The 26,220-nt window shown below is 37.6% G+C and overlaps 2 protein-coding genes across 21 annotated transcripts in view; one reads left to right on the top strand and one right to left on the bottom strand.

Annotated features, from left to right (window-relative positions):
• The window catches only part of LOC126377819 (uncharacterized protein K02A2.6-like), an 86,293-nt gene that overhangs the window by 44,149 nt on the left and 15,924 nt on the right, over window positions 1-26,220 (bottom strand). For 3 of the 13 annotated variants that reach the window (XM_050025722.1, XM_050025719.1, XM_050025714.1), the window contains 2 exons: window positions 10,915-10,968; window positions 1,741-1,822 (listed from right to left, as the gene is read on the bottom strand). The exons of 2 other annotated variants lie outside the window; for them this stretch is intronic. In XM_050025722.1, the coding sequence (XP_049881679.1) occupies window positions 1,741-1,822; window positions 10,915-10,968 (136 nt within the window). Of the gene's footprint in view, window positions 1-1,740; window positions 1,823-10,914; window positions 10,969-12,095; window positions 12,246-12,996; window positions 13,057-26,220 lie in introns of those variants that run through there. 8 more of the 13 variants (XM_050025724.1, XM_050025716.1, XM_050025713.1 and 5 more) reach the window with 5 other exon arrangements.
• On the top strand, window positions 16,615-25,983 carry LOC126377868 (uncharacterized). 8 transcript variants are annotated; one of them, XM_050025893.1, is made up of 12 exons: window positions 16,615-16,883; window positions 17,015-17,183; window positions 18,321-18,429; window positions 22,515-22,625; window positions 22,982-23,077; window positions 23,196-23,291; window positions 23,373-23,484; window positions 24,002-24,143; window positions 24,218-24,288; window positions 24,428-24,692; window positions 25,007-25,253; window positions 25,437-25,983. In XM_050025893.1, exons 1-12 carry the CDS (start codon window positions 16,774-16,776, stop codon window positions 25,496-25,498), a joined length of 1,590 nt encoding a protein of 529 aa, XP_049881850.1. In that variant the 5' UTR covers window positions 16,615-16,773; the 3' UTR covers window positions 25,499-25,983. The 8 variants fall into 8 exon arrangements, with proteins under 8 accessions (XP_049881850.1, XP_049881854.1, XP_049881852.1 ...); XM_050025897.1 differs by having other exon boundaries at window positions 24,032-24,143; XM_050025895.1 differs by having other exon boundaries at window positions 22,515-22,616.

Here is a 26,220-nt window from a genome sequence, read left to right on the forward strand (position 1 = left end):
CTGCTTTTGACACAGCATAAACGCATGGTTTACAATTTCATGAAAGCCCATACTGCTTTTGACACAACATAAACGCATGGTTTACAATTTCATGAAAGCCCATACTGCTTCAATCGAATTGTACCATAGGTACTGCTAACATAAAAATTTATGCAATCATAAACTAAAAACTAAATAAATAAAAATTGAAATACATTAAACAGTTTCACAGTAATGTTGACTTACCATGTAGGCACTGTGATACCAATCTAGGTACCTAACTAAATAAATTTCTGAAATAAAGAACTTCTAAAGTACAGTACATACCCATTTCTGTATTTTTATTTTATTTTAAACATATTATTTAGTAAACTTGATATTCTAATTTTCTGTATAATTTAATAAGTACGTTATCAAAGGTACTTTTTGTACTTTTCAACTCATTCATAAACATTAACAAATTAATTGAGGTTATGTTGTGCAAATCATTTCCCTTTTTATTTTTTATCGACGTAGTAAAGTTTTTATTACTTCCATATTAACCGAGACTTATCGAATCATTATTATTAGTTAAGTAACAGTGACAAGTACATAAACTTTAACTTCCACCCCTTGCAAACGACTTGAATTTATTTGCCAACAACTATAAGTTAGTATAATTTGAGCAACAACGAGCAAAACAATTATTTTGCACTGACCTTTTATCTCGTCGCCAAATGTAGTACTCACTTACTACAGGCACTCCAAAGTATTATGTATCGGCTCGTTATATCACCAGTAGCCAGGTAAGTACGTCCGCACACGCTCACAGCTCTCACGTGACTGCCTCCCCGCTACCCGTGAACTCGAGACATAGATATGCACAAACACTACAGCCCCACTACCACTAACTATTAACTACTCAAATTAAATAAATTTAGACGTGAGAAGAAAGGTTTTTCGCTCTCAGGGTGTGATTTCTCTTGGCAACGGAGAAGTCAATTGCTGGCTGGCAGAGCCACTATCAAGTAAGACTTTTAGTTTATACTATCTGGTTGACCAGTCCTTTGCCTAAGGGATAGGTACACGAAAGCACCTATGAGGCTGGCATGATCACTCAGGGTGTTCAAAGCCTCGTTAAAAATTAGAATAAAAAAAAACTACTCAAATGAAATGACAGTACGGTGTTGATTCCTACAGACACCTAACTACTAATTTTATTTTAAACTAGCTTTTGCCCGCGATTTCGTCCGCGTGGAAGGATTTTTCCCGCTAATTCCTGTTGCCGTAGGAATTCGGGAATTCCTTTCTTAGTGCACCTCTACGGTACCTAAGCTACGTCCCTTCCAAATTTCAAGTGCCTACGTTTAGCCATTTACGCTGTGCGTTGATATGGCAGTCAGTCAGTTTCTCCTTTTATATATTTAGAAGATTATACCTGTTTTTCTCTTACCTGCCAAAAAAGAAAAGTACTAATGATTGACAGATGTTAATTTTAACATGTTGACAGTCCAGTGGACCATATACGAGTCATGCATGACGGACTAGCTCTATACGTCCGTGACCCATAAGAAACGACCAGGACGACGATTACGATTTAACGAATAAAATATTCGCCCGGGTTATTCATTCGTTTTAACAGTTGTCAATCATCCGTCCCTTTCCTTTTCGGCGGATAAGAAAATGACGGGTATAACTTAAAATAAAAATAGGACGTGTCTGCAGGAATCGGGGCCATTATCCTATTTGTTTCATTACTATAGAAATAATTAATTTATCTACCTTGATTTGTGGCGATCAATTTCTTCTTACTGTGTAACTTCTCACGCTTTTCAACTTTGACCGCAACAGGAGTCTTAGACACCTGAAACAAATCATTATATTTCTGTACCGTCGGTGAAAAGTAATACAACTCGAGTTGTATCACTTTTGAGTTATTAACACACACTTCATGTTCAAAAAATTCTTTTTCTTTCTGTCTAATTCTCGTAACTGTAGCTATTATATACGGAGATAATTTTTGTGTTTAGTGATATAAGTACTGTTTGTGAAGGATTCATGCTGTTATAACACGTGTAACATAATTCATCTTAACTTGCATTAAAGTGAAATGAAGATTTTCACTAAATATTTTGGTGTAAGTAAATGCAACTCAACATATATTAAAATACACGCAATCCTTGAATTCTCACAGTCCGTTTTTAATGATATAATTTTAGTTGTAACATCAAACACCAAATTTATATTTTCGTGAAAAGTAATATAAATTAATATATATCAAAATATTCCTGAAAATACGATCTTAGATATCAATTACGTGTCGTGTATAATGATACATACAAGTTCGATTCCATGCGCCACCAGTATGTATCCTAGGGTGACCTCCGCATAAACCTGTCTATGGGAAGACATTTTGTCTAGAGCCACAGCAAACCATATCTGATCCGCATTGCGAATGGGTATAGGTTAAGTTAGTACTTCAGACCAAACCGTGTTTTTTCTCTTTTTGCTATAGCCACCTTGTAGTACTTAATTACAGTACCTCAATAAGTTGTGGGTCCTGATCATGTCGTCGTTATCACCATGGCAGGGTTAGTCAAAAGGTATTTGAGATTTGTCATAACTGTCGTTAGTCTCCTTCCCTTAGCTCGAAGCATAGCTGTTTTACATAGTTTTCTTGATTACATGCAGGTTAAGCGGTGGCAGATTGAACGCTGCCTTCATTGCTAAGGAGGTTGTAGACGTGAAATAATGGCTCCAAATATTATCGAGCTCCAATTAATATGCAAGCCATTCAATACACGCTGGTTAGATCTTTTATGCAAGCGCCGGTAGTGGTATTTTTGAACCTACACAGCCGTAGATGACAGCTCGGCATCGGCAGCATCGGGATCTGCCACATCTTCTCAAAAGAAGATTACCAGTTTCTCAAACACGTTGAATGGTGTAAATTTGTCGAGCTTCCTCATTTTTATAAAGGGAATAACTGCTTTGAACTCTTGAGCACCACCAGTAATATTTTTTTTCTGTATTTTGATTACATAAGAGAGAATTACGCACAGGACTGTGAAAAATGGAAAGAGGAAGGGGAGGCCTTTGCCCAGCAGTGGGATCTTGTAGGATAGATTAGATTAGAATAAATAATTGGCAACACCATGGGCACAACCCCTTAATTAAACCAGGTCACAAAGTTTGTAAAAATCCCAGGAGGTATTTGAGCTTCTGAAAGGAGTTCGTTGGCTTACATAGTCAATAAAAGCACGCATAATGGACCACTTGCGTTTATGCGGAAAACTGAGCCCATTAAAATAACATTACATAAGGGACATTCGAGTATTCATTGATTCAAGTTAGGGGCCTATGGCGGCTCAGTTATAACCCTGACACCAGGGTTGATGGGGTTGGTAATTCACCTCACAATCCACATGATAGAAGAAGAAGAAGATGGGACATTTGCCCATACATGTTGTGTCGACCCCACCTAGAGTGAGATAAGGGCATGAGGATGATGATGATATAGTGGGAAGTTTGCCCACTTCACAATAGTGGTCCATACGCGAGGATACGCGGAAAGTCCCCCACGTGTGCTTACGTGTAGAGTTTTGCGGAAACGAGCTCATTTAGCTTAACCATAACAGACCATGGTCCATGGTGGTCATGGTCATGGTCTGAGGATAGCCCTGTGTAACCTATAGGTTTGGAGGTAAACCAATCCATCTCTCAGGTGGCGCCACTGTGCCATGTAAACAACTGCTCTGTGTTAATAATGTGTTTTTCAATTTATTTACTTAACATTTTGTGTGTATTAATGTGTAAATATGTTTAGTAACTGAAGCATCTTAAATATAAATGTTATCAAACTGGAATAATCAGTGAAAAGTGAAATTTACGAAAAAAACTTTCGACCACGCCCAAGAAATATTTTACAATGAATCGTTCGTAATATTGTGTGAAATCGTAATCTGGTTGTGTAGTGACGCATTTAACATTTATCTATATTACTTCCCTTAAAATCTGACCAAATCTGTGCATATTTAATTAATAACCTAAAAAAAAATAAAAAATAATATTGGTAATTATCTGCAATAAACATTTCGTTACATCAGCGCCATCTGTTTATTCGGGCGGACATTATTTCTGGTTCCCTCATATCGTCACTGTTGCGTTACTGCGTGTACGCCATATTTTGGTAGTTCCCACTAAGACTCACAGATGGCGTGCAATAATAAAAAAGTAATTTCTTGCTTTGGCTGTCGACACACTATATCTTCGCGACTGTTTCTTCAATGCTGTAAATGCAAACAACACTTCGATCTAGAATGTGCCAATGTAGCGGAAAAACGTTTTTTCAATACCATGACTCCGGAACATAAAGCGAATTGGGCATGTGATACGTGCTTCAGGCAGCCGCCGCCGAGCGAGAATAATAAACACATACCGCCTGTACATGTAGAGGCAACAACAAAGTGCGACTCTCCCATATCAGCATATGACAGTTTCTCTAATGTGACTCTACGCGCCTCTAAGCCTCTCACTCAGTGCTCACCGCCACCAACCGAGTCTAGCGACCTGATATACGAGTTACGTATGTGCCGCGAAGAAGTGCGCGCCAACAGAGAAGAAATGCAAGGCTTTAAAAGCTTAATTGAGACCCTGACCTCCGCGCTTGCAACAAGCAACAAACGTATTGACGAGTTGACTGAGCGAGTGGCTTGTTTAGAACAACGATTCCAAGAGGAGAAAGAGGAAAGTGATTTAGTCAAGTCACTTGAGAAAACAGTCGTCGATTTAAGATCCGAACTGGACGATCGCGAACAAGACATGCTGCTGAATGATATTGAGATCTCGGGAATTCCGGAACAAAAAAACGAAGGCATCATTCATGTCGTCATTATGGCAGCATCTAAAATAGGCGTGTCGTTAGAAGACAGAGATATCGTTCAAGCACAACGCATAGGCCGCCCTTCGCAGGGCGCTCCATTTGACTCCACCGTTCCCCAGCCTGCCCACGCGCAAGCCACCAACTCCAGGCCTCGTTCTATCGCTGTGCGCTTCACTCGTCGCACCATTCGTGACGAGATTTTAACAGCAGCTCGTGTTCGCCGAGCTGTCACAACAGAAGGCATGAACTTTGAAGGAAAACCGTCTCTTATATATTTCAATGAACGACTAACTCGGACCAATCGTCAGCTTTTTTACGAAGTAAGAAGAAGAAAGAATAACAACGAGTGCAAGTATGCCTGGACGAGAGACGGTCGGGTCTACGTGCGTGAGAAGCAGGGAGCACCGCGGCACCGATTACGATCACAATTTGATATTACTAGAGTTTTTGGCTCTCTCTCTGTTGGCTCTAACGTTAACTAATTATATCGTTATTTTGTTTTCTTTTGTTATCAATGTAGAGGCCATTCTTATTGTCACTCTGCTGCTAGAATGTTTGCTTCGTAAATTTATAATATTTTATAGTATTTCATATAATTTAATTATTATGACATGTCAATTTTATTTAAGTTTCTTTTTTTATGCCTGTAAAGGTTATAGTTTTTGCAATTTCTTCTTTAGAGATAATATTCTTTCCTCTATTTCATATTCATGTGCAATACTAATTTTTATTATTAAGTACTTGAAAGTTCCACTATACTTACAACGATTTATACACTACACTCGTATATTGATGTATTATCCTCACACACAGACTTCTCATCTCACAGTCCTCATACTCACTCTCTCTAATCTAATTCACTCCATTAAAAAATATTTAATTTCGGTAAGATATGTTATCCATGCCCATCATACGCTCACGCCCTATCGGGGTGGACAGAACGTTTATTTCACTTCCCGTTTAAATAATGTAGCTGTCGCTTTTGCTTTTGCCAGACAACTCCATATTTGTGCAATATTTTTCTTAACCTGTTATTTTTATTTATAATGACGCGTAATAAATATTTAAAAGTTGGTCTTTTTAATCCTGGCACACTAGGGAAACACCATGATGAAATTATAATGTCTGTCACCCAGAAATGTATAGATATTCTTGCAATTAATGAGACATGGTTGAAACCTGGTGAGGAGGAGAAAGCTGCTTGTATACCAGGATACAACTTTCGATTCGCTCCGCGTCCATCTACTACCGGGAAATCTAAGGGAGGCGGTGTTGGTTTTTATATAAAAAAAGGTCTTGTGGTAAAAGTGTGCGAACATCCTATATCTATAAATGTTGAACAGTTTTGGATAAAACTGAGCATAAATAGGGCTAAAATCATTATTGGGACTGCTTACCGACCTCCTGATTTCAATGTCCAAACGTTTCTCGATGCTCTTGATGAATCTATTAATGCCTTCTCACATTGTGATAATTTGATATTGCTGGGCGACTTTAACATAAATATGCTTGATGATAATACCGCGGAAGTAAAAAAACTTAAAGAATTATTAGATATTTACAGTTTACAACAGATCGTATCATCCGCTACTCATTTCACCGATCACAGCTCCACTTTGCTTGACGTTGTTTGTACGGATGCCCGCGTGCGTCAAGTGGATATTGAGGTTATCGGGAATAAAAAGTCAAACCATGCACTCGTTTGCTGTGAATTTAACTTTAAACCTCCAAAGATCCCTCCTAAACGTATAATTTACAGACCCCTCAAGCATATTTTACTACAACAATTCAATAGCGACATAAGTTCAATTCCTTGGAATACAATTTCTTCTCTCGATGATGTTAATGAAATGGTGTCTGTCTTTAACCATTCAGTTTCAACTTTGTTTGATTTACATGCTCCGGTAAAATCTATAGTCATTAAACATCATTCGCATCCTTGGTTGACCGACACTTTAAAAATTATAACCAGTAAAAAAAATGCGGCTCATCTTAAATGTATTAGAACAAAAAATGATAGTGATCGCAAATATTTTAAAGAATTAAAAGCAATAGCTCATAATGCACTCATCAAAGAAAAAACAGCTTACTTTAATTTAAAAATTAACCATAACATAAAAGATCCTAAAACTCTCTGGAAGAACTTAAAATCTGACGTTCTACCTCCTAAAGCTGAGTATGAAATTCCTAACAGTTTATCTAATCCTATGGAGCTTAACAACCACTTTTTAACTTTACCCGGATCTACCTTTGTGAATAACCTCGACGTGTTCTATTATGAATCAAACAGATTTGGACCTGCGACCTTCAATATAAAATGTTCTTCTATTGATCAAATTAACAAAGTCATTTTGTCTCTTAAAACAAACGCGCTCGGTACTGACGGCATATCATTAGATATGATTACCATGACTTTACCTCACACGTTAAATTCTATTCTATCTATAATAAACCGATCTATCACTACTTCTTTATTTCCTACCTCGTGGAAACTTGCCAAAATCACCCCTATCCCTAAAAAGGATACCCCACTAACGTATAAAGATCTTAGACCTATCAGCATATTACCTTGTCTTTCCAAAATCCTGGAAAAAATAGTTTATTTGCAGCTTGTTAATTTTTTAGAGGATAATAATATTCTTCCGGATTTGCAATCTGGTTTTCGAAAGGGCCGCAGTACGTCCACAACTCTCTTAGATGTAACTGGCAATATTTTAGAATCACAAGATTCTGGTATGGGAACTATTTTAGTATTTTTAGACTTTTCCCGTGCATTTGAATGTATTAATTTGCAACTTCTTTTAGCTAAGATGGTTTATTATGGGTTCAGTGCATCTACACTACAATGGTTTAAGAGTTATTTAAATGATCGTCGTCAATATGTAGAGGTTCGCAGAACTGATGGTTCAGTCTCATCTTCTTCTCCTTCAATTATTACCAGAGGTGTGCCACAAGGTTCTATTCTCGGTCCTCTCCTTTACATACTTTATAGTGCTGATATAATTAATAATATTAAATACTGTAAGTTTCATTTATACGCAGATGACCTACAATTATAATTTAAGTTTTAAACCTCAAGATATAGATATCGCAGTCAAAAAGCTTAACGATGATCTAGACCGTATATCTGACTGGTCTCAACGTAACTGTCTCGTATTGAACCCTGATAAGTCGAAGTTCATGGTATTAGGTACCCGTCAGCAAGTCGACAAAATTATTTCTAGTAAACCTACCATTATATTGCAGGGTAATCAGATTTGTCGTGCAGAGGAAACTCGGAATTTAGGACTAACATTTGATGCTCTACTTCGATTTGAATCTCATATAAAAGATGTAGCTCGCAACTCTTTCTATCGTTTGAAAATTCTGTACAAAATTCGAGACTTTATTAATATACAATTACGTATAAGGCTCGTTGATTCTTTGATACTGTCTAGGTTTAATTATTGCGACACTGTCTATGGTCCACGGCTTTTAGAGAAGTCTAAAAAAATTATTCAGCGTGTTCAAAACGCTTGCCTTAGATACTGTTATACAATCCCCCCACGGAGTCACGTCACCCCTTATTACAATACTTCGAAGATCCTTAAAATGTCTAGTAGACGCTACATTCATCTCGCTACTCTACTTTTTGGAGTTATTAAAACTCAGTATCCATGTTATTTATACTCAAAACTTAATTGGTCAACTCGCATGCGACTTCACAATCTTCATATTGGAAGACACAAGTCCAATGCCTTCAGAGGTAGTTTCAAATATGCCGCAGCTAAAATTTGGAATAACTTACCTCCGCCCTTACGTACCGCTAAATCCATTACCACGTTTAAGAATAAAATTAAATCATTTGTCCTTAATATTCAGCTTCAATATCCTGTCGAAAATATTCTCATCTTCTAATTTAAATTGTTAACTTACCTCTTACTCTTCATGCGCAATACCTATGTTACTTTAACTAATTTCATAATTTTATATAATCACAATTTTCCTACAGTAATTATCCTCATTAACATACGGACACATGTACATACACGACATACGTTTCACTCTCTATTCACTAATACGCACATGCACCCTTACACACTCTCACTTAATAAACACACACACTCACCCTCGAACTTAAATTCATTATAATCCGTTAAATGTATAATACATATTATTAACACAGTTGATTTGATTTGATTTTTTAGTTTTAAGCTCATTATTTTTATATTTTTTGGGGTTCAGCTGAAAATCAGCGTTGTGGCACTCCCTCAATGTAGGAGTGTCACAACATCTCGCTGAGCTGATGTCCCTTTTTAGAGATAAGGTTTTAATTCACTATTTTGTTCATTTTTCTATTGTGTGTACCACTTGTTTCTAAAATAAATGTTTTCTTTCTTTCTTTCTTTCAATGATCTTCATTTTCACTACCTATTCTTATCGTCAACATTGATTCGACTCCGTTTATCGTTCTGTCAATGTTGTGGGCTACCATTAGACCGGGAATTTTGATAATTCGAAATATCGAATTTTACTTTACTTTAGGGGATTTTGATTGTAGAATTCCGGGTGAGAGCCTTCAGCGCTCCCCATTTGTCCGGCCAAGTAGTTAATGCCATCTGCGGCAAATCTACAATAAGTAACGTCAAAAAAAAAAAAAAAAGATTGTAGAATGAGTTGTGATCTTTTAAATAGTTTCAGCAAGAAAGAAGTAACACTTACCGGTTTGTGTGATTTTGGTTTAAAAGTACGTAGGTACATCACCTTTATCTCCAGTCTTAATATGATTCCTCTTACCTTCATTTGTTAGGGGTGGAAATATTATCATAATTGAATTTGTAAGATTTTGACTGCAAAAACGAACCAAATTTGATTAGGGGCGTAGTGTAGTGGACAAAATATGTTTGTAGTGGGCAGCAGTGGTGGTTTTGACCGGTTATTTATGAGTTTTGAGAGTAAAATCATAACAAAAATATATTATTATCGCCACCTTACACTATATATACGTGTACTATCTTTATATGTATTTATTTATTAGAAATTCGTAAAAACATGTATCATTTTACACAATAAAACCGAAAAAATAAGTCATGTTAAACCACTTGACACAAATTCGTTATAGTTTATAGTTTGTGTCAATTGATATAAGTTACGTTTCTTTACTTTTTAAAGAAAATAAATAGAATTTTGCCTTTCTACAACATTATGAAATAAACTTTCTTCCAAGACATTTTGTTTTTTGTAGAATAAGACTGTAAAATTAATAATTGAAATATGATATATCAACGATGACTTTTGTATAGTTATGTGTGTAAAAAGGTATAAGTAGACTTGTATCAATTTACACAGTATAAAAGTTGGTGTCAACTGATACATGTAATTTATTTTGATCCTCTACCATTTCTGTTTAGGTTCTAAATATAACTAAATATTAGAAAAGAAACCTTCCATCATCACCTATCGACACATCTAACTTCTGTTCCATTATTCCTTATAAGTCGCGAGCTAGAATGTTTTTAACTTTAAACTCGATTTTCTCAAAACTTGAATTTTGGACTTGTATTACTTTTCACCGACGGTACAGATTTAACATAGTTAAATCACCTACTGACTGCCGTTGGAATGTGCATTATTGTTAAAAAATATTCTTACTGAGATAGATAGCTAAGTACCAATTTAAGATTATGTTACACAGTTACACATCGTCGTAAGAATCGTTTTCATTGTCAAAAAATAAAAATAAGTTCATAAATCATCATCAAAAACAGCCTATACTATGTATACGTCTCACTGCTGGGCACAGGCCTCCCTTCAATCAACAAGAGGGGGTATGGAGCACACTCCACCACGCTGCTCCACTGCGGGTTGGTGGAGGTGTTTTAAGGCGGCTGAGAGCCGGGAACAACGGCGTAACGTGCCCTAAGCACGGATTTTTTTTTTTGTGAAAAATAAGTTGTTTGTAAATAAATATTAGGTTGAGGAAAGACCTTAGAAATGCAATTAAGGTTATAGAAGGCTAAGTTCAATTGCGCAATCCCAGTGTTTTTCTTTTACAGAATATGAAATGCCATAAATAAGAATAATCATAAACTTACCTTCTTTTTTTGTTTTTTTACTTGGCGCTCCTTCACTTGGTATGTCTTTGGGAGCTGACAACAAATAACAAGAAGTGTGGTAAATTACGATTATTGTCCCTCATTTAAAAGAGATAGGTATTACATCTATCCAACATTTGTCAATCATGACTTTTTATTCAAACAAAAATCGACTTACTGCGCTGTGATCGTTATTTGTAGGGTCGTATGCTACGAAAAGTTGGTGGATAGATGTAATACCTCTCTAAGGCTTAAAAATTACGATTGATGGTTGCGCTTGGTTGATCTATATTATTTTTGAGGAAAGTCTCTTTCGATGATTGCTTCGATCTGGCCTTTTTAACACCCCTTTTTAATCTGACAGCATAATGCTTTATCATTTATTTATCCATCTTTGGGCATCATACTAAAACTGGTTGCAAGTATCCACCTACAGATCTGATTGTTTGTGCTCTGGCTATGATCTACCCAGGCCCATGATTATATATATTTTTTTATTTAGATTTATACAAACAAAATATAATTAACCGTTTATTTTCACTGACATCCAATAACAAATAGACTTTACTAAGGAGTTTTTCGAAAAAAAAAAATGCATCTGAACTGTGTTGTAAACATGTAAACATTAAGTTATGTAGATAGCCCCAATTCCTGCAGACACCTCCTAATTTTATTTTAAATTATATCCGTCATTTTCTTTTCCGCCAAAAAGGAAAAGGCCGGATGATTGTCAACAAGTTAATTTTAAAACTAATGAATAACTCAGGCAAATAAAATAGGCATCTCGCTGGTATGCAATTTTTACACGGTTATTTTAGATTTGTGCATAAAATTGATGTGTGTTCCATAAATTTTATGCCTATCAATTACCCGTCCCTTTCATTTTCAGCTGATAAGAAAATGACAGGTATAATAAAATTAGCTGGTGTCTGCAGGAATTAGCACCAGTATAGGTAAGTTTGTTCCCTCAAATTAAGATATTATGGTTGTTCAAATAAAGTACCATATTAGTTGTAGTGTCGTTATACGCCGTGGCTTGTGACAAGATGCGCCACGGACACTTGTTTACAGAAATTGGTTGTCTATTTGTTATATGAGGTGTACATCTATTTCCTTATGGACAGGAGAACAGAAAAATTATTCTGTGTGTACATTAATGTAATAAAAATAATTCATCTTACAGGGTTGTTCGGGTCAATAGCACTGATAGCCTTCCTGAACGAAGCTTTTGCCTCAGCCGCAGAACTGGCCCAGAAATGTGTTGGTAGTTTTACTATTCTAATTTTACCTTCGCTTTCAAACTTCTTTAACCAATTGTTCACTGTCACCCTCTGAAATGTTATAATTTGAAGTTGTTTAGCATTAATTGCATTGAAGTTATTGCATTTGGTCCTGTGTTAGATTCCCAGCGGGGACATAGATATAGAAAAGTAGCATGGATGTTACACCAACAAGAGTATGGCTCTTAAATTAGTGATGATAAATAAAATAACTGTAATGGCAGCTCAGGAAATTAAATGAATCCTGCTGTAATTCTGGAAATGCAGACTTCTCCAATGGCTCGTGCTCAAGCAGCACAATATTACTTACTCCAACATTTAGGCCCAATGTACATTTAAAATCTAAATCTTATTGACTCTAGAAATAAAATTAAGAACCAATTCAAATAAAATTTAGATTTCTATTGGTGAGGTGTAAAATTTGAACCTGAGTTTGTAAATTCAATTGTTATGTGATGATAATCAGCAGGTAGGTCAGCAGTGAAAATAATGATTTTTCTTTACTTGATGCTTTCTTTGGAATATTTAGGTGGCATTATAAAGAAGACAAATTACTTTATTAAGTTTTCAAATTTTTCTGTTGCCTAGTTAAAAGATCAAGAGGTTGGAATCCTAAATATTTTGTGGTTCAGTTTATTAATTCCCATTTTATATTTCTTGACCATGCGTGTGCTTTGCGGGTCAGCAGGGAAGTAAAACAGCTGTTTATGTGTCGAGTGTCGTTGTGTTTAAGCAGTTGTCTTCATAATTTATCATACAATAGAAATATACAATACAATAGAAAGCACATGCAAATACTTACTGTAAATCCCGTTCGTGCACTAATTTTCGTCATATTTAAACCTTTTTTGTATAGTTCTAATATCCAGTTTTGTTCTCTTTCATTTAACCCTTTACCGCATGGATTTTTTGATTAAGCTCAAATTAATTTACTAGGTAAAATATACTTTTTAGGACATAGGAAAAATAAGAAAAAAATTATATACACTTGGAAAGCTGAGAAAATTCCCAATAATATCAGTGTACCATATTTGGTACAACATGCAGTAACGTAGTATTAAGTTGACTGGCCAAATATGGTACAATATGCATTCATGTAAAAAAAACTGCTTATTTATATATATATTTCGTAATAAAAATTTATGTATGTCTGTTGCATTGTTTTTGCAAAGTATTTGTTTGAAAAATGAAATGAAAAATAGCCAGATAATATTTCTTTTACAAAAATCAACTTTATTTTAAAAACTTAATAGAAAGTTTGTTAAGTATTAAAAAATGTCGTTTATTACCTAATAACGAGTTTATTATGAGTTGAGAGAATTGTCTGTAAATTTGTGCATCATTGTGTATGAAAACTTCGAAAGGAGTTTCTATCTTTATTAAAACAAAAATAAACTCGGCATTTGCTACACTTTACGTGTGATTTTTGAGAACATCCTTCGCTTTTACATCTCGGACATTGGTCGTCAGTCCATATTGGCCAATGTCCAATGCCATCTAGAGCTACTTCTAGTGGAGGTAATTCAAGTCGGCGACGTCGCTTGATATATTCTACCTGCCGTCACATGTGGTGATTATGTTCATAAAACTTAAAACCTTTTAAAATAGGGACACCTAAAGTTGTAGCAAATATTTTTGAAACACCTAAAATGTCTTACTGCATACTGTACCAAATTTGACCAAAGACAAAAAACTACCTTATTGCACACTGTACCAAATTTGCCAAGGAAAAATTACCATAAGTGCATGGTGTCCCAAATTTGGAACAATGTTTGAATGGATAAAAACCTGTCTTTTAGTTGAGCTTACATACATTTTTTGCTGGTTTTACGCAAAAGGAATGTTCTTCTTCAAAATTTACCAAAAAGAGGATTTTTTACTCCATAAATTTTACAGATATATTTCTTTTTGCTCTCCGATATCTCAAAAACGCACTTTATTCCGAATTTTCAACTACTAACTGAAAAATACGCAAGACGGGGGTACGATTGGAAAAACTATTGTGATCATGTGTTCGGATATACGATACTCTATACAAATAATAAATGTCTTGCAAGAAAGGTGGAATGTATCCGAATATTTCAATCAGTAAGTGATGTGTACCAAATATGGGTCTGTATGCGGTAAAGGGTTAACCTCGGCATTTTTAATCTTTTATAACGTGCAATAATGAGAGTGAAAAAAAATATTTCGTGCGCAGTTATTTTAAATCAGTTTTGTTCTAGTTTAATAGCCATTAGCCAAAACCCAATAATACTTTCAAAATACTACCAACGTCCGTTTTTAATAACACAACATGAAAAAGAGTAAAGTAATATTAGAGAACATGAACAAACAAAACAACTCTCTCAGACTCTCAGTAGACTTTATTTGACGTTAGTGTTGCCGCTCGATAGTGCCCTATCGATAGTTTTCGATCGAACTATCGATAGTTTACCAAAAAACGATAATAATATTCAATCAGACCGTATTGCTTGTAGATATAGCCGTATGCAATACTCACAACTTACTTACTACACATGCTGAAAAAATTGCCAAATACACCGACCTTGCTATAGAAAACCAAACACAGTGGCAAGTAAGAACTGTTAAAACGGTACCCATCGTTGTTTCCACCACAGGCGTCATACCTAAAACACTCCACACTAGTCTCCAAACTCTCAACATGCATCCATCCACACTCACACTTCTTCAAAAAGCAGTAATTCTAAATACATGCCGCATCGTCAGGAAGTTTTTATCGCTAAAACAATAAAAGCACTTGGCTACGGCCCGTGCGACTTGAACCTCTTCGGAGAGAATTATAAATATATAAAGATAAATAATAATAATAATTATCCCCAAACATTTACATCATAGCTTGAAATTATTAGATCTGAATAGAAATACATACATAAATTTACAGAAAGCCTCAATTCTGAACACCTGCCGGATAGTTAGGAAGTTCCTCCAAACAGATGAATGCGACACATCGACAACAGTTGCAGATCCTTAATACCTATGTTATTTACTTGGCGCCAGCCCGTAAATATCATACACATACCAGCATTAAGCTGAGATAATGTTAATTTCACAAGAAAATAATAATAATAATATCTTTATTTCGTACCATTAAAGCCTTAAATATATGACAATATTTGTATTGGGTTTTGGCTAATGATAGTATCGATAATTAATCGATAGCTCTTTTTTGGCGATACTATTGATAAGCAACGATAGTATCGATACTATCGATAGTTAAAAGATGAAAAACTATCGATAGTATCGATACTATCGATAGTATCGATAGTTGAAAAACAAAAAACTATCAATACTATCGATAGTATCGCTCTTCGATATTGCGCAAGCTATCGATACTATCGATAGTATCGATACTATCGATAGTTTTGTATGATCGATAGTGACCTTAATTTCGATAGTATTGTAAAAAAAATCCTATCCACTCCACTTAACAGTGTTTTTTTAAGTTTAGAGAATTGCCTACTTCAAAACCAAATATCCACTGCAAAAACACCCACGTAATATAATAGTATTTTTTCCACTCCTCTACTTTAATCTGGCATTTAAATAACCAAAAAGTCTAATATAAGTACATACATAATTAAACTCTTTGAAAAAGTGTACGCTCTATGGCCTATAAAAGCATTGTTTACAAAGTGTAACTGTACTATAATGTCGCCAAAAAAGCATTGTTGTTGTTTTTTTTTTTTTTGACCTGGAAACTGGCACCTTTACTTTGTTTGGTGCCATAGATATACTATAAAAAAAAAGTATACATTTGCCGCCATTTTCCCGCGCGTTGGAAAATAAATTGGAAAATTTTTGTGTTTCGTTTAAAATTACGTCGTCGTAGAAAAAGTATTGTATGCAACGTTGTATAACTAGGTCAAAAAATGCTCGTGGCGTCTCTTATTGCGATGTTCGCCAAGGCTCACATCGCAACTCACGCCACTCGCATTTTTTGACCCTTCTTATACAACTGTTGCATAAAATATATTAAATACGAGCTTTAAATGGTGTGAATTGTTCCCAAAGACCTTGTATAGAATAGACCTCTGGGGATGTCATGTCATTGTCATTAACAGCGGGTGTTAACAATGTATGGGGGAAGCTCGATACCTACGGGGGCCGAAACAAATGTGGCCATGTATACTTTTAGTAAAAGTAGTAGAATTCAGGGCGCATATACCGAAAATTATTACTGAGTTTTTTACTAATATAAAAAATAAAATAAAGTCTTTGTTAGATAAATTAAATATTTATATAATTACCATTTTTTTTTGGTAAGCCAATTATTTAAAAAATAAACTTAATTTTTGGAAATAAATATATATTAATATACTGGCAACCCTATCCCTTGATGTCTGTCACTGTCATTTCAAAATGGCGGCGCCTTTACGCATCGGTGTTGACAGTTGATTTTATTCTGTAATATTTCGTGAATATTCCTTACCGTATCGTCGAGTTGAGCTGCTGTTCCTCCGATAACGTGCAGAATATCATCATTTTTTAGTGATTTTTCAAGACTGCGACTCTTTTTCGTGGTGTTTTGTGAGACAGTGACTCTTTATGTGCTACGATGTCGGATAAGGAGAACAAACGGAAATGTTTTAAATGCGGCTCTTCACCCGCTGAAGACGGCATTAAATTGTTCCGAGCTCTTAAGCCTGGCACCAATAACCTAGTTCGGTAAGTAAACATGTGCTAACACCAATTGATTTCCTTGTTATTTCAATTGTCAGTTATCTAACCTAGTTATTTGTCTGTTGATAACATAATAACATAATGAAATAATGTTATATTTTAATTTATTATTTCAGTTGTGAGCAATGGGCACAGTACATGTACCCTGGAAGAAATGTTAGCTCTGTAGAATTTCTGAAAAAACTCTACAATGAGCACAGGATGCTTTGTTCAAAACATTTCCAAGAAGAGGATTTTACGGATCTGACACGAAAATATTTATTAAGGACTGCAGTCCCCAGAGACGTTAGTTATTGTTATTTTATTTTGTATTTTGACATTTTGTAGAACTGCTACTGAAAGGCAGAGGCTATAATATGAAAGTGCTACCTAAGTGTAAAAATGTGAGCTGTGAGAAAATATATGGATTAAACTCTGATATAAAAATGTATTAGAAATGTAGACAGACCCGGCCTGTACATGTTTGTGTACTTTCTAAGACTATGAAGAAATCATACTTGTTCTTTTCAACTTGCCTGCTAAATGTATGACATATGGCAACCCCTTTACAAAGAAGAGGCCTTCAATGATAAACTGAATTTTTCTATGCCGATTTGGTTCAGTAGATTTTACCCGGTTAAATAGTAAAATAAATAAATAGAATGCTAAAGAAGATAATTATAGTTAAAGTTATAAGGATCTCACTGGTTCATCTTAGAGAAAAAATAAAAGTTGAAATCATAATTAAAATTAAAAAAAATTCAGATTGAGCAACATGTGCCTATCTTCGTGGCAAGTCAGCCAGGTACTTCCGGAGTACATAGCCAGGTACTAACAAACATCACAAATCAGCCTGCTCATGGAACAGTAAATAGTTCACAATGTAATCCCTTATTATTAAATCCAAATGGGTGTACTAATTTTAATGAGATTTGACACAGAGATTCTTTGACGTCCAAGAATGGACTGGACATATTTTTACTATCATCTCCCAAGCCTTTTTCCCATATCTCACTGGGTTGGCTACCTTATCTAGGGGATTTGACGAGGGTACTGGCTTTTACACAAAACGACTGCCATCTGAGATCTACCTCCGCGACCCAGAAGGGAAACCAGACCCAATCCTAGATTAGGTTCCTAGAATAGGCAAACTGGACATATTTTTCGCTTAAGAAAATATTGAAATTACATACATAATGGAATCTTCATTACCGGGTTCTTGGTACTTTATTTGTCAGCTCATGTTGCTAGTAGGTATTATTTATTTATTGTATAACTTATCCAGTGCTATGAGTTTGGTGTATCATCCAGTTGTATTGTGCCCAATAACTCCACCCAGGGCTCGTCTTGAGTACTCGGGGAAGCCTGCCGGAAAGAAGTGGCTCTATGTGAGTTTTGTCTCCCATTTCATCCAATATTAACTTTAAATTTGTTTCTTTGCAGATCGAGCAACAGGAGCTGGGTCAACCGGGACCATCAAGAAGCACAAATGAGGCTTGCATTGAAGCAGGGTCCAGAAAACCTAAGACGATGAGACGACCAATGAGTATGTGTACGAACGACGAAAATTGAAATTGAGTTTTATGTGTAAACATTAAAGACGTGGCATGCGGTAATATCGCACGTTGTTTCTCCGGTGTAAATGAATGAGCATAATGCTGCTTGTTCTGGAATGATTTGATTAAGGAGGCTTTTTCTTTGTGTTGGTCGTAGTGGTCCTAACAGCCAGTACGACCTGGGGCTTATTTCTCGAAACTTACAAGTCACAAGTTACAAATGTGTAACCTTAAATAAAAATAGCCTTTATTCACCGATATACTGTTCTATTTTACAACAGTTTATTATATGTAGTACTTATTCTAATGAATCGGGCTGTCCTGAGACATAGGCCTCCTCCATCATGCGCCAATCTGCTCTACTTTGTGTGTGTCGTCTCCACCCCTTAGGTAGGTCGTCCTCCCATCTTTTGATTTGCCTCCCTCTTCGCCTTTTGCCGTCTCTGGGGTACCATTCCGTGATGTCTTTTGTCCATTTGTTAGTTTTAGACCTCATCATGTGTCCGGTCCACCGCCACTTCAATCTTCTCGCTGTTTTGGTTACGTCTGCGACTTCTGTAATCCCCCTTATTTTCGACATGGTCCACCTGTCTCGCAGTCTCAAACTCAGCATACTCCTTTCCATCCCATTCTGGCAGACCTTTAGCTTGTTGCTTTCTTTCTTTGTAAGAGACCATGTTTGGCAACCGTATGTGAGTACTGGGAGTATGCACATGTTGAAGACTTTCCTTTTTTTGGAGACTGGATATGAAGGGCTTTTCATTATCTCTGAGGGACCAGTAGCGTGCCCAGCTGTTCGTTACTCTTCTGTTGAGTTCTTTGGACATTTGTTCTCGTGGTGATATTATTTGTCCAAGATATATACACTTCTCATCAAAAAAATCGAAACACTTCCGTTTTCATTGTTTCTGTCCGAATTTAACACAAAAAAGAATTCATACGATGAAAAAAAATACATAAATGTATAGCTGGCAGTTTGGCCATTACAGTAATAAGCGAAAATTCTAAATTCAAAATTAGAATTTCATTTGTTTATCTTATAAACGAAATGAATCACTGTTTTGAGACAAATGTGTGTTTAGGGTTGGAGTACATTTAGCGTTTAAAAACTAAAAATTGGCGCCTATCCTTAAACTTTTTGTTTTTTATTTCAATACTGTGACTTTGGGACGTCTGAAAAAAGGTTTTTTTTCTAAAACGTATGGATACTTCGCCCACAGAAGCCGCCCAAGTTGTGGCATTGCTGGATTCTGGCCTTAGTCAGCGTGTTGTGGCTGCAAGACTGCATCTAAGCCTGTCATCTGTTCATAGAGTCTATAAACGTTATCGTGAGCACCTAAATTGGTCATACCTACAGTGGAGCAAAGTTCTCTTTTCTGATGAGTGTAAAATTATGCTGTATGGTAACGACAGAAGGAACAAGGTCTACAGAAGAGACGGAGAACGCTATGCACAATGCTGCATTGAAGAAAAGGTCAGCTATGGTGGCGGTTCGTGGACGGTTTGGGGAGGAATCAGCGCCGACGGTAAGACAGAGCTTGCTTTCGTGTCTGGGCCACGTCTGCCTGCACTAAACTGTCATCGGTACGTCGAAGAGTGTCTCGAGCCTCATGTGATGCCCTATGCACATTTTATTGGCAACGGCTTCATATTCATGCACGATAATGCTAGGGCTCACACCGCGGGCGTCGTACGAGATTATCTTAACGAAGTCGAAATCTCTATTATGGAATGGCCAGCAACCCGGACATGAATCCCATTGAACATCTGTGGGATGAATTAAAGAGACGAATTCGAGCAAGAGATCCTGCCCCAGAAACACTTAGCCAGCTGCAAGATGCAATCCAAGAGGAATGGGACAATATACCACAGCATGTGATCGTGACTCTCATCCGATCGATGAAGAACCGTATGGAAGCAGTAATTAGAGCTCGGGGAGGGAATACAAGTTATTAAATAAACGTTTTTTAGCTTTTTTTTTCATTTACGTGTGTTGTTTTATCCATTTCCTTTATACTCCATACGGAATAAAAATGACTCATTTAACAAAATACGAAACCTATGAAAAATTCATTTAAATTTAGAACATTAACATTAAGATTTGATAAGCTCATATTACTCACTATTAAACGACATTTAACATTTATTCCTAAATGTACACATTTTTCTGATAATCCTGACAAAACGTAAACTTGCAAGGTGTTTCGATTTTTTTGATGAGAAGTGTAGTTTTCATTTAATTCATTATCATCGACACTAAAGAAGAAGAATAAATAAATACATTTATACTTTTCTCAGTACTTGTTGTTTTTATTTATTATCTTGTAAGGAAACTTAATGTTTTATTATGTAAATTATGGATCATTGTTATCTGAAATAAAGAAATTTTAATTTAATTTTAATGTACGTTCTTGGATTTTTTTTAAACTCTTGATTATTTTTCAAATTTCCAAGAACATACATCGAGTTGGGCCGAAACTAGATGGCTCTCGTATCGAACCGCTTTATATGGAGTTGTCATTCTTCTCCGCTAGGAGTAATAGTGTTCTGTGGTCATCAAAGTCGTCATTCAGCATCTGTTTGTGATATTTTTGGTTAAATTATTAAATTCCCGTTTCCCAATTACTTAATAAAAAATGAATGTGGGACCACGTAAATTAGATCCTCTCATTTCTTGTATTGTTCCCGTCTGCAAAAATACGGTAATGAAAAATCCCAACAAGCACTTTTTTTATGTACCGAAATCTGTGAGAGTGCAGTGGTGTTCCGCAGTAAATAAATCAAATGTACCGTACCGAAATCTGGTAGTATATATATATGTGAAGATCATTTAAATGTAAGTACAAAATCAATTTAAAAATCATTATCTAACAAGAGCCATGAACTGTTTGTAACTAGTATGTTGTTCTGTAAATAAATCATTTTGTTCACAATTATGAATTTGTTTTAGCTAGAGGAAGATTTACTGAATTACGAGGTCTGGATAGAGAATAAAGTAACAAAACAAAGCCAAGGCTTAAACCTGAAGTGCCTGTAATATTAAAGAATATTGGACTGGATCTTAGCAGTGTCATGCCTTCTGGATCAAACTGGGAAGAACCTGAGCCGGCTACACAGGATAAAGGTATTCAGTGTAAACTACAGTAATAAAACTGTGCAAGTTATGCCAACCATGGTCAGCAGGTCAGTTGGTACAAGGCTTTTCCCCGGCTAAACAAGTTGAGAAGCTGCAGTAGTTTTAGGCGGTTGGACCATATGTTCATTATGTAAAAAATGATGATACAAAGTGTAGCTATGTTACCTACTGAATAAAGATATTTTCAAATTACTTAGATTTTTTTTTAAATATAAGGTTGAGGTCGACAATGACAAGAATGAATGAATGATTTTAAACATGGATAATAATTTATAAGAATAAAATTAATGAAAGTCACAAAAAAGTATAAAGTATTGTATAGTAGTAAGTAAGTAAAAGTATAAAGTGTAAAGTATAGTGTCATGAAAGTGTATAAGTGAAGATCAGTGTTTTGTGTTAATAGTTTAATTACATTTCTTATCTATTTAATTACATTTGATATCTATCTAACAATCTCCCTATTCTAAAAGTTAATTTTTGTTTTATATTTCTTAAATTCCACAATTTTGAAAGTAGAAAGATAAAAAATGTTATGCAGAATATATGTGACTAAAAAAAAGTCGTGCATATTTTTTTTTTTAAATCTGCCCGCAACTCCTTGAAAGAGGGGGTGAAATTTTATAAGGGACTTCTCGCAGTTTTCAAGGTAGGACGCTAAAACTTGATACATTTGGAAAGGGGAACCGTGTTACCCCGAACTTAACGCGAGCGAAGCCGCGGGCATACACTATCCATACATACTCGCCGGTTTAGAGTACTCTTGACTTGGCTTTTCTTTAAAACATCATTTATTTCATTTCACCAGGGGGTGACTGAAAAGCAGCAGCCATGATGAGGCTCCTCCTTTTCGGCCACAACTGATAATGTGTTGTAAATTAGTAAGCAATTTTGACAAAATATTTGTGGTTGAATAAACTTCTTTTTTATTTATTTATTTCTTTTCAGTGTTAAATAATTCTTCAAAAGAAACTGGAGGCGCTTATGATGATAAAATTGGCGACAAATTTTTGGAAGACATATTACAAGATGGTTGTCAGCAGATTCCAGGTGATACAGGTACCTATTTGTTGGTGGTAGATCAAATATTGCTGACTTTTTCTTAGGATGAGTAAATCAAAGATGGGAAGGGATTGTGACAGTATCGGGCGGATGATTATGAACGTGAAGATGTTTTATCGCAGCAACCAGGTAAAGGATATAAGATGATCTCCTGAATTACATAACACTAAGCCGTGCCTATTTTACATTAGGGTAGACAGAAATCACAGAATTTCACTTACTACATCCTAAGATCACTTTCCCTTATTCCACTCTCTTCTAAATAATCACGCGAATACAGTATGATCGCAGATTTTACTAAAGTACTTATTTATTTATTTTCAGTTTTGTTTTATTTATTTGTTTGTTTTCAGCTTCACAAGAAACTGGAGTCTTTGATGATGAAGATAATAACATTGAGGACGATATATTCGAAGAAATCGTAGACGATGATTTTCACCAGATTCCAGGTATCTACCAATTTATAAAACACTTTAAGCGAAGTTGTTGGCAGATCAACTATTGTTCTTTTTCTTACGATGAGTAAAACAAAGGTAGTGTGCATGACTATGAATGTGCGTGTTGCAGGAGAGGCGCAGCCTGCGACGCTGTCGGCGGGCGAGTTCTCGTGGCAGCGGGCGAGCGCGGTGGTGCCGGGCGACGCCGACGACGTCGCCGGTGCAGGTGAGGGGGGCGGGGTGTACCGCATTGCGTGTAAGCAGGACGGAGATAGTCGACAGACAACAACGTTCCGTCTTGTTGCAGAGTATGAGATGGAAGCGGAGATGTTCGAGGCCCCGGCGCCGCGGGCCCGCGCTCGCGAGCAGTCCCTGCACGAGGGGTACCGCTGCAACGGCTGCGGCGGGAGCATAGTGGGGTGAGCAGTGCTGGCAGGAGCACGGCGAGAAGGTGGCGTGGTGCAAGCTACCCGTGTGCTGGTTGCAGGTTTAGCTACAACCCGTGTGCTGGTTGCAGGTTCCGCTACAACCGTGTGCTGGTTGCAGGTTCCGCTACAACCCGTGTGCTGGTTGCAGGTTCCGCTACAACCCGTGTGCTGATTGCAGGTTCCGCTACAACCCGTGTGCTGGTTGCAGGTTCCGCTACAACCCGTGTGCTGGTTGCAGGTTCCGCTACAACCCGTGTGCTGGTTGCAGGTTCCGCTACAACCCGTGTGCTGGTTGCAGGTTCCGCTACAACCCGTGTGCTGGTTGCAGGTTCCGCTACAACCCGTGTGCTGGTTGCAGGTTCCGCTACAACCCGTGTGCTGGTTGCAGGTTCCGCTACAACCCGTGTGCTGGTTGCAGGTTCCGCTACAACCCGTGTGCTGGTTGCAGGTTCCGCTACAACCCGTGTGCTGGTTGCAGGTTCCGCTACAACCCGTGTGCTGGTTGCAGGTTCCGCTACAACCCGTGTGCTGGTTGCAGGTTCCGCTACGTGTGCGTGCAGTGCGCGGACGTGGACCTGTGCGGCGCGTGCGAGGCGGCGGGCCAGCATATGCGCCACTACGCGCTGCGAGTGCCCGGCCCGCGGGCCTACGTGAGTGTGGGGGGCGGGGGGCGGGGGGGCGGGCGCGGGGGGCGGACGCGTGCTCAGCTCGGGCTTTGTTGCAGGACGAGGTGGCCGCGGTGCTGCACAGGGTACGCCAGGCGCTGCTGGCCGACTCCATCCTGCTCGGGGACGGGTGAGGGACCACACACATACGCACACACAAGCCCTTACACACACACACACACAGACACGCACACACAAGCTCTTACACGCAGTCAATATACACATTCTAACGCGCTGCACCATGGTCTAACATGGTGGCTTATGTACAGTTTGCAGATGGAGGCAGAAGTGAAGGAGGAGCCAGAGGAAGCGGACCCGATAGCGATGTCAGCGGCAGCGAATGACGGGGACGAGTGCGAGTCGGTCGGTGCCGCGTCTGCGGCCGAGTCCACGCATGCGCTCGAGGCCGACACGGCGGCCAGTGATGATGACGACAGCTACGCGCCGTCCGAGGACGACTCGGACTCGGACACAGAGGCGGGCCGGAGCGCCCCCGGACACACAGTCGACTACAGCACACCGACACGCTCGCAGGTGCGTGGAGACGACGGTTTCTTGGCTGCTTTTGTTATAGGTACATTTACCAGAAGGCGCGACGAACAAATGGTAATAATATGGTTATCAGCTGCATAATGTGCGTACGTGAGTTTGTTCCTGTGTGGCGCTCTACAGACCATGTCGTCCGTTCGACATTTTTTAATTGTTTTTGTATTTAAAGTCGTTAAGTTTGCAATAACGCCTGATTATAAGTCAAATGAAGACACTCTCTGCTTAGTTACAATGAACAGTGGTTCATGGCACACACGCTCCGTGACCCCTAATGGGATGTATATTGTTTATGTTTGCAGTCTCACCACGCGTCACCATCTTCGGCACGCGCTGTCAAGCGACCAGCGCCGAGTCCTATATGCTACTTCGACCTGAGGAAGACTGCTGCGATGATAGCGGGTGACCGTAGCAAGAGCGACATGGAGCCAGCGGCGTTGAGGCGGCAGCCGGCCACGCAGCTCCACAGCTTGCCTCGCCACGAGGACGACACACTCGCTGACAAGAGACCCTTGTCCGCGGCACAAGTTTTGTTAGACTCTAAACGAGGTGAGTGGGTATCATAAGTTTATATGTATGATCATACTTACTATACGCAAACTAAAACTTTTAACTCAAGATATTTATAGCCAACATGAAATCACGCCTGCATGCCTATCTGGGGATTATTAAGATCCACAACCGACACCGTGTCCGAGGTGTGCTATAACTTACGTTCTTAATTTGTTGCAGCGCGTGTTATGCTAGAACGGCTAGACAACACTGAAGTACACACGCCGCGAGTCAAGAGATGATGCTGTCTCAAAACGAAAGACTGACCAAATAAATGTGATATATGATTTAATATGGCTTTTGTTAACTAAATCATTCTCTTTGTTTTTACATTATTATTATTACGATCCCATCAAAATAAATGTTAATGTCTTAATCTAAATAGAAATAAGGAGGCTCTTGAATGTTTAGTACTAAGTAGGGCCGCCTAGTAGGCACAATGAATGTCTCGGGTCAGGCTCGAGGCGTTATCGAGTTGTCGGAACCGGTATGCATTTGAGTCCTGAAGTTTTGTTGCCTTCGCGAATTGAAGGGTAATCAGTAGGACTACTGAGAATAAAGGAAAGGTTTAGCGGTTTCATATATCGATTTTTTTTTCATTTGGGCCGGATAAAGTGTGAAGCTCCGATGATCTCTCTAGGTGTTTATTGCATTCCACAATACACATTACTTTATATAACATCCTTCTGTATACCTGTATTCACAAATAAAGATTTTGATTTTTTGATTTGATTATCTTTTACTGTAAGTTCAAAATTTCCTTTTAAAGTAAATATAAAAACATTGGTCGTAGGTAATTTATTTTTTACAAAATGGAAACGCAGGGTGAGATGACGTCAGCTGGGCTAACTTTGAAATGTTAGCTGTCACTTTTGAGCATACCTGCATGATAGCACGCTATTGCTATAGAATAAGGAATAATACAACGCCTTTTTTTTTTTTTTTTTTGCTTTGATTCTGTCGC

This window comes from Pectinophora gossypiella, chromosome 24 (genome assembly GCF_024362695.1).
Source record: "Pectinophora gossypiella chromosome 24, ilPecGoss1.1, whole genome shotgun sequence".
NCBI classification, from domain to species: domain Eukaryota; kingdom Metazoa; phylum Arthropoda; class Insecta; order Lepidoptera; family Gelechiidae; genus Pectinophora; species Pectinophora gossypiella.